This window comes from Balaenoptera acutorostrata, chromosome 20 (genome assembly GCF_949987535.1).
Source record: "Balaenoptera acutorostrata chromosome 20, mBalAcu1.1, whole genome shotgun sequence".
In the NCBI taxonomy this organism is placed as follows: Eukaryota; Metazoa; Chordata; class Mammalia; order Artiodactyla; family Balaenopteridae; genus Balaenoptera; species Balaenoptera acutorostrata.
In genome coordinates, this window is record NC_080083.1 from 20752598 (window position 1) to 20770734 (window position 18137).

The 18137-nt window shown below is 54.9% G+C and overlaps 1 protein-coding gene across 1 annotated transcript in view; it reads left to right on the top strand.

Moving 5' to 3' along the window:
• The window catches only part of TMEM132E (transmembrane protein 132E), a 53412-nt gene that overhangs the window by 25848 nt on the left and 9427 nt on the right, over positions 1-18137 (top strand). Inside the window, exons 2-4 of the mRNA XM_007190169.2 lie at positions 14458-15388; positions 16874-17020; positions 17282-17474. Of these exons, the coding sequence (XP_007190231.2) occupies positions 14458-15388; positions 16874-17020; positions 17282-17474 (1271 nt within the window). The remainder of the gene's footprint in view (positions 1-14457; positions 15389-16873; positions 17021-17281; positions 17475-18137) is intronic.

Consider the following 18137-nt stretch of genomic DNA (forward strand, 5'->3'; position numbering starts at 1 on the left):
TCCCTGTGACATGCCACGCAGTCCAAAGCTGCCTTTAACCCCTGGCCCCTTTGCCACCCTGTTCTCTCTACCTGAAAGGTCCCCGACCCCCACCTAGGCCCCATCACACCCAGGCAGCCATTGAATTTCCACCCATTCTTCAACACCCTACACTCAAATCACTCCACCTTCTTCAAGCAGTTCTTGTGTAGGTATCTGGCTTTTCTTCAAACACCCAGGGAGCTCTGCTCTTCTCCAAAGCCTTACAGCACTTCCTACCTTTTATTTATGTGGTTATTTATGTACTTGTCTGGTCTCCCTGTTAGCCAGCAAATTCCTTAAGGGCAGAAACCATCTTCTCTATCTCTGTCTCCCTGGCAGTTCCCAGCAGGGTCTTGAGCAGAGAAAGGGCTGAATAAATATTTATTTGTTGAATATCTTTATCGAGTGTTAGTTACAAGCCCTACTATTGTACTAGGCAGTCAGGCTGCATAGTGAAAGGCCTGCTCCCTGCCCTCAGCAAGGCTTCTGTCTAAGAGAAAGCAAAATCTGTAAACCAACAGTGGCAGCACAGAGAAAAAAAGTACAGAATGATTCATGATTCATGTGAGCAGCTCAGAAGTCAGGGCCTAACCCAGCATTGGGGGAGGGTCAAGGAAGGCTTCATGGAGGAGGTGACACCTGGGAGAAGTCAAAGGACAAGTGACACCTACCAGGTGGAGTGTGAGGGGAACAGCACAGCAGGCAGAGGGAACAGCATGTATGAAGGCACAGAAGGCAGGGAGAGCGTGGCTGGAATTGCCCAGACCCAGGCGTGTGGGTTGGGGAGTGGCAAGAGGTAGAGCAGATAACACAGAGTACTGTGGGAGGAAGGAAACATTCATGGGAACGCTGGATGGGGGAGCAGGAAGGGAAGCATCCCACAGGGAAGAGGAATGGGCTGCAATGGAGCAGGAGGGAGATGCGAGACCTTGGGCGGGGCTTTTCTCCTCTCTGAACCTCAGTCTTCTCATCTGTAAAGTGGGTAGTTTGAACCAGAGTCTCGAAGACCTCTGTCCAGCAGTGTGTTAGAAATACCAACGGAGCAGCAGCTAGACAATCAATGTGATGCCAAGAGAAACCAGGTACAACAGGGCCTAGGCTTTGAGGGGTGGTCAGGGCAGGACAGAGCTGATCAGGGAGGGCTCCATGGGGGATATGGGGGGCACCTGTGAGCCAGGGTCTGTGTGAAGCATTCTGCATGGATTCCCACGTTTACCCTTCACGACGCCTGTGTTCATTAGCCCCATTTTGTGGATGAGGAAGTCGAGGCTCAAAGATTAAGCAACTTGAATCCAGGGCTGTGATTTTGATCCTCTGAGTCTCTCCCCAATGGGCAGGCAGAGCTCATCTTCCAGGGGCTCCCATCCCCCACCCCCTGGCTGGTAAACTGGCCCAGGCCTCAGAGTCACCCCTGTACACATTCAGTTCTTCCTTTCAGGCCCCATCAGCACCCTGTGGTCAGAGAGAGGGATGGTTGGCCTCCTTCTTAGGGTGAACAACTGTGCCAGTTTGCCCAGGACTGAGGGACCCCCCCACCCCACCCCAAGGATCAGAAGTCACTTCCAAACCTCAAACTGCCACTACACCTCCAAGACCTCAAACAAATATCTGCCCGTCTCTAAGCCTCAGTTAAAATGGGCATCAGAAGAAGGCTCCTGTCTCTGGACTGTTGTCAAAACATCAGAGATGGTTCACATAAAACGCACTGTGGCCCAGCAAGAAAATCTTACCTTCATAATCACGCCCACCTCCAGGGCCCATCTGGGAGCATACTTTAGTTGATTGCCTAGTCAGTTCCCAGCTTCCAGGCTCCTTATAAATGAGCTCAGGGAACTCAGGAGGGCTGATGGGGCCTAACCCCAGCTGTGTGTCCTTGGGCAAGCCCCTTAACCTCTCTGAGCTTTGGTTCCTTCATTGGCAAAAACAGGGATGCTAGTTCCGGGGGTTATTGTGAGGAAGGTGGGAAGGTGGGATCCAGCCCGGTGCCTGCACTCCATAAGCGGCCTCTAAATATGAGCTGGCCCGCCCTACACCTCTGGGGCCCTGCAGTTTGCTGCAACCTTGACCCCTGACCTGGTGGAATGAGCTGGAAGAGTGATGTGGTTCCCCAGCTCCCCCCTCCTCAAGGCCCAGCTCCAAACCCACCCCCACCCCGTCGCTCTCTCTCTCTCTCTCTCACACACACACTTTCTTCTTCTGTTGTTTGCGGCTAATTGTTTATTAGGAGATGCAGGCGGCTGTGCCAGTGGGAAGGCTCAGCTTGCTCCGCTATAATTAGGATAATGCACATTAGTCATTTAGTGTAACTCAGAGAGCAGCCCCCTCCCCCGCGCTCCCCTCCCCCACGCTCCCCTCCCCCGCTGCTCCCGCTGCAGCTCGCTCAGCTCCCAGGCTGGGCTGTACAGGTTTACAGGGGTTCCTGGGGGGCCTGGGCCACCCCCCACCAGCCTCCCTCTGCTCACCTCCTCCACGGGGGCAGTGACTCTTCATCCCACTGGCCACCCACCAGGCCGGGGTTACCTCCTCTCTCTCCCTCTCTCCCCACCCCGACTCTCCCCTCCTGTTTCCTTTCCCTCTGTACCTCTCAGTCCCCGCCCCCATCCTTGTCTATTTCTGCTCTTTTTCTCTCCCTCCCCAAGCCCTCCCTGGCAGCCTGACCAGCGGTCTGGTTAGGTAGGTCAGCCGAGTAGGTCAAGCCCGGGTTTCCAGGTCCTTGGGGGCGGGGCCAGTTCTCCTATACAGGGTGACCTCCCTCAGACCGGCCCCCTTGGAGGGTGCCCGCCCCCTGCTGCTGTCCACCCCTCTTCCCTGCCCCAGGTCCCTGGCCCTTGTTTGCCTGAGGACTGGACTGGCAAAGGCAGGCCTTTGTCTCAAAGAGGCCCTTCCCGAAAAGACCACATCAGGTGACTTTGTGCCAGGCCCCATGGGAGGCCAGTGTGTTTGGGGGGTGAAGGTGGGGCCAAGAGGGCTGTGGAGCAGGGCCCTCTGTCCACCAGGGACAAGGGGCTGTTCCCACAGCTGCCCTCTGCCCCTGGTCCCATAGCCACCGGCAGACCTGGCAGCAGATGAACCAGACCCTCTCCCTCCCCCGCTGAGCCCCACCGAGCCTTCTGCATAACAGAAGGGACCTCACATCTGGCCCATTAGGCTGGGCGGACTGAGGTCTGGGGCCAAGGGTGTGCCCTGGCCTTGCCCGCTGTTGCTGGGGGCAGGGGTGAGGATGAGCGCCCCTCCAGATTATCAGAAATAAATTATAAAAGAGGTGTTCCCGGGGTGAGGGCTGCTTGCCTGGAAATACAAGGCCTCCCTGTCTTCAGGTTTGAGCCCCTGGTCCTGATCCTGAGATCACAAATGCAGACGGACTAACAGACACATGCTCACAACTTACAAGGGCAGGGTCGCTGTGCACTTGGAAGGGGCAGAGCTTCCGTCCCCGGAGCTGATGCCCCTCCTCTCCTGCCCCCCCCCTCTCCCACCCCCGCCAGGAGCCCTACCTCTGAGCTCAGGCTCCTCCAGCCCAGGGACACCATCTGAGTTGTCCATCTCAAGGTCCTCGCCCCCAGGAGGTCTATATCACCGCCTCCCGGGCTACCCTTCCTCACCCTCTCTCTGTGTCATGGGCCCCGAGGCTCTGCACCCCAGTGGCACATGTAGCTTACAGGATCCCACGAGAGCAGAAGCTGGAGGAGGAGGGAGTGATCCCCGGCCCAAACAGCCTCTCAGGACCGGGAGACCTTTCCTCGGTCTCCCCTTGGGATTGCTTCCGTCTGGCAGCGAGGCTCCGGAACGGTAAGAAGGTGCCCCTGGGACGACCAGGGAACTGAGAGCCCTGTTCCCGTGGGTTGTGACCTACCTTGCTGGGTACCCAGCAGGCCTTCCCCCATTCCCCCCAGGGGGGCCTCAGGTGCCCTCCAGGTGCTCTCCAGGATGCTCATTTCCAGTACATAGGGGCTGCCCCAGCAGTAACTTCTTGGGGACCTGTGGCAGCCTGATCTTCCAGTGCCCTCGTCCTCCTTTGAACCCCGGGAAGCATCCCTAGTTCCCAAGTCAGCTGAGCGCTGTTCCTTCTTTCATCCGCCAGTATCTGCTCCTTCCCTCCTCTCTTCCTCCACCTACATCTCTCTGATTTCCTCCTTTGTTCTCCAAGACAAGAGGAGACAAGGGGGCATAGCTGAGCGGTAGCATCTGGTCCGGTGGAGGGAAGGATTTTAGGCTGAGGAAACAAAAGGAATGGCCGGGAGAGCCCTGACTCAGGAGGTTGTGTGGGGATCTGTTTCATGATGGTGGTAATCACACCCAAACAACAGCTAACCTTTAAAGAGGGCTAACTGGGTGTCAGGCATGGTTGAAGTGCCTTGCAGGTAATCTTATAACATGAGCATTTCATTCTTAAAGCAACCTTCTCAAAGAGGGGCCACTATCACCTCATTTTACAGTTTAGGAAACCCAGTAGAAGGATGCTAAGCCACATGCCTAAGGTCACACTGCTAATAACTGGCAGAGCCAGTCTGACGGGAGCCTTCCAGACCCTCAGTTTCTTTATCAGTAAAATATGGGAGTAGGGACCCTGCCATCCCTTTAGCTAAGACATGGGGAGTTCCCAGGCAGATAGGAGGAAATGACCTGGCCAATCACCAGTGCTGCTGGCAGTGAGCAGGCAGGAGGGAATTTAGGGCCAAGTGGGGGAAGGGGACCCCTCTGCTGGCCCCTCCCCCAGCTTACTCATTCCAATGTTGTGCTCCAGCCGGGTGGGGCATGGGGACAGTAATTGGAGAGCTGCCTCCGCAGGATTTACAGCCTCCGAGGAGACAGCAGGAGCCGCTGGGGGCTGTGGGTGGCGGGAGCCTTCAGTGGCCCGCCCTGACCCCGCCCCCGCGCTGCAGAGGGTTCTTACGTATTCACTGGCTGGATGTCCTCCCCTGCAGCTCCTGCTGCTGGAAGCCCAGCCCAGGCTGCAGGCACACAGCGGCCCTCAGTGTTGGGGACACAGGGGCCAGAGGACCGGGTTGATGGGGGACATGCAGCCCTGCCCGGAGCTGCTTTGGGAAGGGGCAGAGCCAGGTGGAGGAGGGAGATGCAGTGGTGCTCAGGGAGGGGCTGGATGTCAGGGAGGCACCCACTCCTCGGCTGGATTCCTCCTCCAAGGGGTGGATTACCGCAGTCCCGCCTTGGGTGGGAACACACCGGTATGGACCAGCCTATACGGCATCTCTGTCAGCTTGGAAAAAGACAGAAGCAGCCCCACACTAGGTGCAGGGCTTGGTGAACAGATCTGGGGCTGGGTTTTAGCATCTTTGTGCAAGATCCAAACTGCTCAACGGTACGTAGAGGCCCTGTCCTAGCGGGGGGCGAGGGGGGGAGGGCCATGTTTGGGACCACTGGGCCCAGCTGTCACCTCCCCTTTATCCAGCCGCCCCTGCCTGCTTCAGAACCCACCAGGCTTCCCTGCAGACATGACCCCTGCCCAGCCCTAAGTCACATATGGCAGGCTGAGCAGGGACTAGCCTCTTCTCCTAGATGAGGAAACCGAGGCCCAGAGAGAGGAGGAAACTGCTCAAGGTCACATAGAGCTTCCTGGTCTGGGTTCTTCACAGCCCCCAACAGCTAGCCCTCCTTCCAGCCTCAGCGCTGCTTTTGAGGTCCTTGGGACATTCTGCTTCATGTGCCTGTCACCTCTGTACTTGTCCTATTTAACTTAACAGACTTTGACAGGGGACCTACCATGAGCTAAACAATGCACCAAGTGCTGGAGAAAAGCAGGTCAGCGCTTCCCTCCTCTCAGAACTAAATAACCAATAAGTGATGAATGAATGAATGAATGAATGAACACTGATCACTGACTCTGTTCCAGGAACTACACCAAGCAATTTGCTCATTTAGTCATGACAACTCTATGAAATAGATTCTATTATTCTCATTTTACAAGTGTGGACGTAGAGGCTCTGATGAGGTTATGTAACTGGCCCAAGGTCACACAGCTAAGAAGTGTCAGATCCAAGATTTGTATATGAATTTGTGTGGCTCCCAAACCACACAGGTTCTTTCTTCCTTTCTTTCTATTATTTTAATTCCCTTTTTTTTTTTAATTCTTGGAATAGCTTCAAACACTTTCCTTCATTTTTAATGACATTTATTGTTTTCTTTCTAATTTTACAAGCAATGCATGTTCTTTGCAGACAACTAGAAATACATAAAAGCATAAAGTAAAAAATAACAATCACGCATAATCCTCACCCCCCCAGAGATAACCACCAATAGCATTTTGATGTATTTCCACCCAGTGTCTACATAAAAACTGATATCATGCCATATAGCTAGTTTCTCACCATCCTTTGTTTAGTTCAAACTATTTTGGGAGCATTTTCCAACCTGAGTAAAAAATTTTTGGAAACCTCCATGCTTAGCCATTTGCTTTTATTTAACCATACCCAGCCTTTGGACATTTAGGTTGTTTCTAATTTTTTACTAATAAACAGAACATTGTGGTGACTATCCTTCCATATAAATCTTTGAGCTGATTTCTGCTTATTAGATTCCCAAAGGCAGAGTTACTGGGGCAAGGAGCATGAACGGTTTCAAGGCCTTTGAAACATATTTTGAAATTGCTTTCTAGAAAGCTTGCCCAGTGTACCCTCCGACAGTAGGTCATGTGATCGCCCCATATCTTAAAACCCTTACTAACACTGGGTATCACTCATTTAAAAAATAAAACCTTTCTCAAGACATAGGTTTTTTCCACTTCAGCACCCCGCTCTGGAGTAACTGGTATATTGGTTGCTAATTCCCCATTTTGCTGTTGGAGAAATAGGGCCTTGGGGTGCAGAAATGACATGCTTGCCCTGGGTCAGATCCACCCATCTGCCAAGGAAGAGCAGGGCTGGAACACAGCATCCCTCCTACCAATGAGAGTCCTATTCTACCTCTCCAGGGTCCTCAGTGCAGAGTTTCCTCCACTGCCACTGTCCTGGGCCAGGGGAGTGTACCCCCTAGGTCACACCCCTCCTGTGGGCCTGGAGGTCTGGGTTGGGAGGGGTCACTGTGCATAGCCCATCCCTGGCCTCTTGATCCTGGACCGCACGGCCCCTAGTGCTGTCAAACCCAAGTCCATGTGCCCGACGCCCAGTGAGGCCAAACAAACTGAAACGTTGGAGTTTGTGGAGCAGAGAAAGGTTTACTGCAAGGGCTAAGCAAAGAGAACGGGCGGCTTGTACTCAGAAGACCTGAACTCCCCGATGGCTTTCAGGCGAGGGTTTTTTAAGATGGTGCTAGGGGAGAGGGTTCAGAGGATGCATGATCAGCTTGTGGACCTTCTTCTGATTGGTTGGTGGTGAGGTAACAGGGTGATGTTTCCAGAATCTCAACCTTCTGGTTCCAGCCATTCTGAGGTCTACATGCTTGTGGTCAGCATGTAGTCACCTGGGTAGGGGTCTTAGTTTCAGTAGAACAACTCAAAGATATGCATCAGATTGTTATTTACATCCCTGCAGGAGGAGTTAGGAGCCCTGTGACTCTATTGTCCAAATCATTAACTGCTTGTGCCTGCTCTGTGGAACTCTGGGAAGGCCTAGGAGACCGAAGCGTTTTTCCTACAGACAAGAAATGGGGGGACAGGGAAAGGCTTTTGTACCCGGGAGGGCCCTCCAGGGTCCTGCTCGATTTCACTAGAATCCTCACCACCTGCATCAACCCTGGCTCTCGCCTCCTCTCACCCGTTCATTCATCCCTTTGTAGAATTGGCACCAGTGTGTGCCCAGCACTGTTCTGGGCTCTGGGTGCTTCATCTTGCACCGTCAGCATCACCACGTTATGCCGTGCAGGTCATGACCCCTTCAGCATCTCCCAATCCTTCCTGCTTAGCGCTGTGTGGTCCAAACTCCTATGATAATATCAACGCCTGGGATCCTTAATAAACACAGATTACCAGGTCTCTCCCCTGGACATTGTGATTGTGTCTGCCCGGATCCAGCCGGAGAATCTGTTTGCTATTGCTGTTTTGTTTTCTCTGGCTGATTCTTAGATTCAGGCAAGTTCAGGAGTAAGAGCAGAAGGATCCCCAAGCACACCAGACATCAGGTGTGGCTCTTACACACACACACACACACACACACACACACACATACACACACACATACACATACACACACATACACACACACATACACACACACACATACACACATGCACACACATACACACACATACACACACATACACACATACACACACACACCCATACACACACACACGCACACGCACACATACACACACACACGTGAGCAGGCCAAGCCCTCTCCCAGCACAGCCCCGTGCCCTCTGGCCCTGCTGGCATGCCCTGCTGTGCCCCTCAGCCTCAAACTAACCAAAGCTGATGACAATCTTTTATTTTTTCTGATTTACAAGCGATTAGTTTTAATCTGGGGACAATTAGAGATAGAAGCAGGAGGCATCTGATCTTGATTAGAAGCAGGGAGATGGCCAGAGGCGCCCCCTCCCCCAGCCTGCCTGACCCTAGCCTCCACGCAGATTCATTCATTCTATTCTATAGGTTGGAGAGAGGGGCTGGCCTCTGTGCCTGGGGAGAAGGTGTGAAGCTTAGCTGGGGCTGGGCAAAGGCCCCTGCTGCACTCCCAGACACCTAGGGCCAGCCTGAGACGAAAAGGGAGGGCCTCTATCCAGCCAATGGCCCTGAGCAGGTGCCCCCAACCTTATAAGAGGGTAGAATTGACATTTGTTAAGCACCGACCGTGTGCCACGCCGGGCACTATGCAAAGCTGGTCCAGACCCAGTGTCTGCCCAGATCCCAAGCCAGCTGGAAAACCAAAAGCATAAACAAGTACCTGCCTTCTGGTGTTGGATAGGAGGTGGCTTGAGAGACAAAGGGGCCCATGGACCAGCATCCTGCCCCCCAGGAAAAATTCACAGAAGTGGCTGAGACAGATCATTGATTATTTGCATCTCACACTTATACCAGGGCCAAGCTCCTGATCAGCCAGAGCCAGAGCTGGACAGAACAAAGCAATGGTGGCAGTGGAGGTATCCGGGAAGGCTTCAGGGAGGAGGTGATGCCTAAGCTGGGCATGGAAGGATGCGGGGACCCCCACACCCCACCTCCTGGGCAAATCTTCTCTTGGGTGCTGGTGGGTCCAGTGCCCTTCTTTAGCTCCAGTGAAGCCTCTCTTCATGCCTTAGTCTCGTTCTGGAACAAGAAGGGAAGGATGAAGGCTGCTGGCTCTCAGCTGAGCATAGTCTTGAAGTGGCCCCAGGATGGTGCTCCCAAGGGTACCCGAGGTGGGCAGGTTCAGGGCCCAGGGGAGCTGGTGGCAGAGGGGATGGGTGGAGGTGGGGGAAATGGGAGTTCAGACCTCTTACATCCACAGACACCTCACCCTTAGTGACCAAGCTGTTAAGGGCTGGATGTGCCCTCCAGGGCTGAGGGAGGAAGGAGCTGGCTCAGCTCAGCTAGGAAGGGTCACATGCCAGGCACAGTCATGGGAGGGGCTGGGAACGCCTCAGCCTCCATCATTATCCCCGCCTACAAAAGCTGCATGATCCCAGCCTGTCTTCCTCCTCCACCCCCATACAGTATCTCCACATCTTACTGGGGAAACTGAGGCTGTGAGGGGCAGAAATAGCTCATCCCCATCTATTATTAACCCGCTCGGGCTGCCATGACAAAGTCCCAGAGACTTTTACAAAAACAACAGAAATGTATTTTCTCACAGTTCTGGAGGCTGGGAGTCTGAGATCAAGGTGACAGCAGGGTGGGTTCCTTCTGAGGCCTCTCTCCTTGGCTTGTAGACGGCCGCCTTCTCCCTGTGTCTTCACATGGTCTTCCCTCTTGTGTGTGTCTGTGTCCCAGTCTCCTCATTTAAGGGCACCAGTCATATTGGATTAGGACCCACCTGTATGACCTCATTTTAACTTAATTACCTCTTTAAAGACCCCCATCTCCAAACACAGTCACATTAGGAGGTGCTGGGGGTTAGGATTTCGACGTATGAATTTGGAAGGGGGGCATGTAATGCTGACCATGAGACATGATGAGACAGGGAGAGCCCCTTCCCTAGGGAGACAGAAGCAGGGAAGCCAGACCCAAATGATTGCTTAGGCCCAAGGCCACCTAGACGGAGGGAGAATCCGACTGCTGTTCCCAGGAGAGGGAAGGCTGCTGACAGGAGGGCAGTGCTAAGTCTGGTCCACAGGGCGAGCTGGGCTGAAACAGAAGTCAGCAGGTGGAGCCTGGGCTCCGGGGAGCCGAGTGGAGCAGGTGAGAGGCCCGGGGGCGGCCGGGGTTCAGAACTACCTGTCACGGGCTTCCTGGTGGGGGGCCTGACGAGCAGGTGTGTGCTGGGCTGTGTATGAGCCTGAGTGTGTGTGTGTGTGTGTATGTGTGCACACGCGCTCCCCCCTCAGACTGGAGGGAGTTGTGTTGGGTGTTTCCAAGGCGGGGAGGGTCCAGGCCCGCAAGTCCACCCCAGCGGCACCCCCGCAGCACTCCTCCTCCACCTCTGGAACCAGCCGAGCTCGGCTCTGGCTTGACCCTCCCTTACCCCATCCGTCTTCCTGCAGGGAACCTTCTAGCAGCTTTTCCTTCCCAAGCCCATTCCACGCTCCGTGATGCCCGGAGCTTAGAGCTCCTTGTGAGATGCCGGCCAGCGTGCACCTCAGCACACGCATGTGTGCACACACATTCACACATCGTGTCTCCAAGAACTTGATCTGCTGGCAACTCCCCCAGTCTCCCCTTCCTCCCGGCAGCCCCACCACACCAGATGGCTTCCAGGGCCTCCCCTACCTCCCTGGGAAAACTGGGGCCCAGAGACATCAAGCAACTTCCTTTAGGCTCCAGAGTAATTGAGCCATAGAGCTGAGATTAGTGCTGGGGTCTCAGGAACACCCCCGCCCCTGCTCAGCCCACAGAGGGGTCTCAGGGCCCCAGAGGATAGAATGATTCATCGGTGGTGATGGGGGGTGGTGCTGTGTGTCACGATGACATCAGTACAAAAGTGGTAGTACCCTAATACCATCTTTTCTGGCTCCCTTTTCTAAATGCTAGTTGCCTTCTTAATATAAGTTGCTTCCTGTTTCAGAAACTGTCTCCTTATCTGCAAGGTTGCTGAGAGGGATCAAGAACCCCCAGCCCAGCAACCCTGCCCTGACTGGCCATCCGGTCTCCTCTGGGTTGCCCCATGGAGGGTGCTTTCATTAGCCCATGGCATCCAAGTCAGTGCTGGGCAGCTCATTCAGAGAATTGCATTCATACAACAAAAATCTGAGGGCGGAGGGGTGCACGCAAGCACGTTTCTCCAATCCCTTTCTCCGCGCCCCTCTGAGTCTGCTGCCTATCTGGTGGCCCCGCCCCACTGTGCCTCCAAGGGGTCCAGATGGCTGGCCCTGCCTGAGGTTGGGACGGTGAGAGGGCCAAAGGGGACTAAGTGCCACTTAGCAGCCTCTGGGGTCTCCCGGGGATGGTAAACGAGACAGGGCCGGTGGTTCTGACATCCACATCCCTACCCTGTCCACCCGGCCTGAGCACTGACAGCTCAGGGACAGCCAGTGCCCTTCTCCAACCCCAGCAGGACAAGAACGGTGGCCTCTCCCCATCTCGGCTCAGTACCTGCAGGTCCTGGACATCCCACCACCTGTAGCAGTGCCCCCTCCTCCCCTTGGTCTTTCAGCTACTCTCAACATCCCTGTGAGGGGGCTGATGTCACCTCCTCAATTTTAGAGATGGAAACCGAGGCTCAAATTGGGAAGCAAGTTGCCTCATGAGCGTGGCAGGGAGACGCCTTGAACTTGAGTCCTGAAGCCTCCCTTTGCCTGCTTCCTGCTGCTTAGAAAGCAGTTGGTTGGCTGCTGTGCCCTGGCCCAGGTCATTACCCCAGATCCCACATGTGTGCCTGGGCCAGCTTCGCCCCAGGCAGTAGGGACACCTCAGAAACTCCAGTGGTAACCGTGGGGCAGGGATTCCATGCAGCAGCAGGGAAGGCTCCCGTCTCTCCAAACGCCCTCCTATTCTCATCTGGGACCAGGCTGCCCATCTCTGCCCCATCATCGGCAGCTGGCTTACCTTGCAGGGCTGCAGGACGTCTAGTGGAGGAGGGTGGCCTGAGAACAGAGTTCTCCTGGGAGCAAAGGGAGCAGTCTGATGGTTAAAGCGTGGGCTGCCTAGAGGACCAGGGACCAGCTGGTCCTAAGGACTGCTCAAGAGGGGCCCTAAGGAGTCACACAGACCAGGTGCCACTCCTCTTAGGACACTTGACCCAGGGCCTTTGTTGTGCCCCAAGCCAATTGCCTCACTTGTTAAATGAGAAAATTAAACCACAAATTTAAAAACATCAGACATAGACACCAGAGCCTCAAGGGCAGGGAATTTTTAGTTCATCGCATTTATGAGGAATTGGGTGTGAACGTTTGTGGAACCATCAAGGTTTCACTGATGGTGGTAACATGATAATATGCATAAGTGGCAAGTAACCACCAGAGCACTGATTAGGAGTCTCCTTGGGACGGAGGTCTCTGCGAATCACTCAGTGTAGATCAACCGTGATTTGTTAAAGACTTGTTCAGTGCAAGGCCTCGTAGATAACTCTCACGCAAGGCAGGATAAGAGGTTCCCTCAGAGAAGGGCAAAGCTCTGAGGAAATTCCCAGGAGTAGAGGTCATATCTTGGAGGGCTTCGTGGAGGAGGTGGCATTTGAGCAGGGCCTTAGAGGAAGATTCGGATTTGGATGTGTGCAGATAGGATAGGAGAGAATCCAATGCAGAGGGCACAGCATGAGTATAGGAGGGGCGATAAGGCAGCACTGGCGAGCGCTAAAGCCAGAAGTTGTCCAGTTATGCTGGCAGCAGGAGCCTGGGAAGAGGAAGAGGGAAAGGGGAGCCTGGAGCTCATTGTAGAGGGCCCTGAATGCCACTCTCAGGCGCAAGGTGAGTTCTATAAGCAGAAGGGAGAGTCTTTAATAATACACGTTTGCACTGTGTTACACAAATTATAAAGCGATTTCTTGATTCTCGAAAACAAATGACAACACAACATCAAAGGTGAGAAACATGGCTCAGGGGTCCACTGGAGTCTCTGAGAACATGTCCCTGCCCCCTGCAGGGAGGCTGGCTGCAGGCACACACGTGGGATCTGGGGTAATGACCTGGGCCAGGGCACAGCAGCCAGCCCAACTGCTTTCTAAGCAGCAGATCCAGAACGGGTTCTTAAACCTCAGACCTCCCCATCTTGGTCCTTCCTGTTCCTTAACAATGTCCAACAGGTGTTGAGCTGAGAGTGAGGAGCCAACAAGGTCCAATCTGTGTCTGGGAGAAACAAATCCCTCTGGCTGCTCTAGGAGGGAAGGGTATGCCAGGGAAGGGAAGAGCTGGGGAGAGGTGAGACCCACTTAGACAATGTTATGTTGTCATAGCGACAAGAATGAAGCCAAAGCTGGACCAGGGACCTGGGGATGGAGGTCAGGGGCAGCCGGGGACAGACCAGAGAGCCAAGAGGTAGAATTGCTACAGCTTGGCGGGATCCTGCGAGGATGCGGTGAGTGGCCGCGAGAAGCGAGAAGTCAAGCCCGAGACCCCAAGGCCCACGTTTGGGTTTGGGGGACGAGGATCAACTTCCCGGTGTGTATTTGTGGGGTGGTACATATAGGGAGTAGGGGGCGATGTGGGATCCCTGGGGACCCTGCACCATCTGAGGCAGCTGGAGCAGTAAAGGAGTAGAGGCTTGGGTTTGAAAGCCAGGTGGCCCCAGGTTCAACTCCAGCTGTTGGCCCCTTTCACTCATGTGACTTGGGTAAGTTATTTAAGCATCCGGCACCTTCATTTGTAAGAGGTAAGAATAGGCTCTCCAAAAAGAGAAGTTACTGATAGAAAACTGGGTGAATCAATGGAGATCATAATAATACCTGGTTCAAAGGCTTGATGAGAATCAAATAAGCCACTGCCTGTCATACTAATGCATGAATAATAGTTTAATTTTAATAAACAATGTTAAATCGTTAAATACATACTGTACTGTACCATTAATAATGGTAAGAGTGAAAACTTATCGCCTCAGCGTCACCCTTGCTCTTAGCCCTCTACGCACATGACTTTGGTAAGTCCCCACAATAGTTCTTTGAGGCAGAAACAATTTTTATACTCATTTTACAAATGAAGATGCCAGAGGATAAAACCTCTTTAAAGCTTCACAGCTCTTTGTATGGGCATTAGCTTTACCCCTGCATCGCAGATAAAGAAATGAATCAGCAGCAAGAGGGCAATGAACACACCAGCAAAGGTGGAGCCCGGCTTGGAGCCTTGAGGATGGAGAGCTGGGCTGAGCTCGGCTCGGCTGGGAGTGGACGGCCCTCTGTAAGGGTGGGAGGCTGGGGTGCCCTGGAGTCCGAGCACAGCCTCTCCTGACCACTCTGGGGTCTTTCTTCTGTCTGTCCCCAGCCTCTGGCCGCGCCCATCCGGCCAGTCCCAGTCCTCCGGGGCCGCAGGCCAGCCCGGTGCTGCCGATCAGCTACCGCCTGTCACACACGCGGCTGGCCTTCTTCCTGCGGGAGGCGCGGCGCACGCCCCCCACGGTCACCAACGGCTCCCTGCAGCGCTCCGAGCCCTTCGTGGTGTTCCAGACCAAGGAGCTGCCCGTCCTCAATGTCTCCCTGGGACCCTTCAGCACCAGCCAGGTGGTGGCCCGGGAGCTCCTGCAGCCGTCCAGCACCTTGGACATCCCCGAGCGCCTGACGGTCAGCTGGAAGGTGCGGGCCTTCATCGTCCGCCCCCGCGTGCCTGCCTCGCAGCCCGTGGCCCAGGTGCTGTTCTACGTGGCCGGCCGGGACTGGGATGACTTCGGCGTCACCGAGCGGCTGCCCTGCGTCCGCCTGCACGCCTTCCGGGATGCCCGGGAGGTCAAGAGCTCCTGCCGCCTCAGCGGGGGTCTGGCCACCTGTCTCGTGCGAGCCGAGCTGCCCCTGGCTTGGTTCGGTCCCCCGGCCCCGGCCGCACCACCCACTGACCGCCGCAAGTCTCCAGATGGGCTGGAGCCCGAGGCGACAGGGGAGAGTCAGCAAGCCGAGCTGTACTACACTCTCCACGCCCCGGATGCATCGGGAGGCTGTGGAGGAACACGGCGGGGTGCCGGGCCCGGGGGCGGGGCCCGGGCCGAGAGCCCCACCCAGCACCCCCTGCTGCGCATCGGGAGCATCAGCCTGTTCCGCGCGCCCCCCAGAAGGACCCTGCAGGAGCACAGGCTGGACGGCAACCTGGTGATCCGCCTGCCTGACCGGCCCCTCAAGCCCGGGGAAGTGCTCAGCATCCTGCTCTACCTGGCCCCCAACTCCTCCTCTCCCTCCAGCCCCAGCGTGGAGCACTTCACTCTCAGGTAGGGGGGCATGGGTGGGGGTCTGGCTTCCCTTCCAAGGTCAGCTGCACACCTGACCCCTTGTAGGCGGCTCGCCCAGACCTGCCCGTCCAGCCTCCTAATCCCCGTTCTTCCAGTTATCACTTGATCAACTTCAGGATGACAGCTCACTTATCTGAGCCTCGGTGTTCTCATCCGCCTAATGGCCACAAAAATGTCTGCCCTGTCCTCCCTATCTCACAGAAAGGGTGTCATGGTGAAGAGGAAACATCCATTTTCACAAGCATGGATATCCAGAATGATAGAATCGGGGCTGGAAGGGCCCTTAGACATTAGCGGGTGCAACTCTCCTATTTTACAGATGAGGAGACTGAGGCCTAAGAGGAGAAATGGAGATCAGAGAGCAGCCCCTTGCCTGGGAGCCAAAAGATGAACAGGAGAGTGTCCGTGTGTCAGGACATTTGTCTAATCCTGGAGTGGGGAGAAATATTTTCAGGAGTCCTAGCTCTTTCTTTGTGAAGGATACAGTTCACAAATTCAGAAATGCCTTCAGTCATATCACATCCCCACAAACTATAATGATGTCTCACAGTAGGAATCCATGGTTTGAGCCATGTTGGGTGATTCTGAGGATATAAGAAAGGCCCCACCAAAATGCTCCCCACCAACCCAAGCACTATACATGGGACCTGAAACAGCACCATTAACCTCCAGCTTCTTTAAGTATTGCCTTCTGTCCTGAATGTACTACCTTAAAGTTCAAGTATTCCTGGAGAGAGTCATACCTAATTCAGTGATTAATACCTGAATGTGAATATGAGTTAAATCAGTCATCAGAGATCTTGGGCTGCATTAATAGGAGTAAAGTATGTAGAATTAAGGAGGTGATAATCATTCTGCTTTAGTTAGTGTTAATTAGAGCTGAAGTGTTGTATTGAGTATAAGACACTACACCTTATGTATTCAGAATGTCCAGAAGAGGGTGACTAGGATATGGGCGACTTGAAACTATGGCAAAAGAGCAACAATTGGAGGAACTGAAGATTTTAGGCCTGGAGAAAAGAAGACTCAGAGAACACCTGCTCACCTCCCCAGGTGTCTATTCAGGTGGAAGAGAGTTGTCCTTCCTTCCCCCAACAGAACCCACAGCTGTTCTATTTCAGCTACATACAGGGAAGAAGTTTCTCCTTTTAGGGATTTTCTAAAGATGTAATGGGATGTGTGCAGAAGTAGTGAGTCCCCTGTCACTAAGGTATGCAAGTAGAGGTTAGGTAAAGATCTGGCAGAGATATAACAGAAGGGACTACAGCTTCCACTAGGGCCAGGGGTTGAAGCTACATGAGACCAGATCTCCCAAATTAGTTTCAGGCTCTGACTCTAGAACTCAGGGTAACTTACTCACCTGCTCCCCCTTCTCCCAGCCCCAGCCTAAGGATGGTAGGCAGGTGGGCAGCCCTTGGACCCCAAGCTGACCCTCTCCCTCTTCTTCTTCCTGCTTTGTCCCAGGGTGAAGGCCAAGAAGGGCGTGACCCTTCTAGGAACCAAGTCACGGAGTGGCCAGTGGCACGTGACCTCGGAGCTGCTGACTGGGGCAAAGCATTCAACAGCCACCGTGGATGTGTCCTGGGCCCAGGGCACACCGCTGCCCCTCTGGTGAGCCAAGGTGGCTCCTCTGCCCACCTCGTTGCAGGACAGCACCGGGGAGGGGTGGGGGAATTCTTGACGGAGGAGGCCAGGCCGGCGGAAGGGCTGGGGCGTACTTTCTGGGGACCCTGGAGGCCAGGCTGGGGAAGGCTCAGAGGGCCCCGGGGAAAGGCCACTGAGGAGGGCTAGGGTCCTCAGCGAGGGTTTCGGAGCTCCTGAGCTGCTCCCAGCCCTTCCTCCTGGGCTCTCCTCCCTTCCCCCACCACGCAGGGAGGAGCAGGGGCCCCTGGAGATCCTGCAGCTGGACTTCGAGATGGAGAACTTCACCAGCCAGTCAGTCAAGCGGAGGATCATGTGGCACATTGACTACCGCGGCCACGGTGCCCTGCCTGACCTGGAGCGGGCTGTCACTGAGCTGACGGTCATCCAGCGGGATGTGCAGGCCATCCTGCCCCTGGCCATGGTGAGTGCACTCACAGGAGGCGGGTGAGCTCTGCGCCTGGTGCTGGAGTGGGACAGCGGCTGCTGAGGGGCACGGAGGTGGGAGAAGTCACCATGGAGGGGCCCCTTGGGGGTGATGGGGGGGCTTCCTGGATGAGGTGACCACGCAGTGGAGCCTTGAAGGTCCCATGGAGGAGGGGATCATACAGTCAGAGAAGATGAGGAAGGTGCTTTAGGCAGGGGATCTCCTGGGCAAAGGTGTGGTGATGGGAATGGGAATAGTTTGTTCAAAGGAGCAATGGGTTTAGGAAGAGTGCCGTGGAATGATTGCCTGGGACCAGCCCAGGGGCACATGGAATAGCCAGGCAAATGTGCTGGACGTTACTCTGAGTCCGGAGGAGCATGGAAGATGCTGAGAGGAGATGGTGGAGGACTGGGGAAGCATTGTTTTCTGGCAGCAGAGTGGGGTAGACCCTGAAGGCTACCACCGGAGTCCAAGTGAGCAGAGCGTCTGAGAAGGCACGCGAGACCGGCTAGATGCATCTGTCTGCCCACGTCCCCGCGGGAAGGATACGCATCTGAGGAGTGCGGACAGCTGGGAGCTGCCGGGGCTTGGCTGGTGGTCCTGGGAGAGCAGGGGACCTCAAGCAGCTCAGCAGAGCCCCGCCCTCCTCTCTTCCCTGCA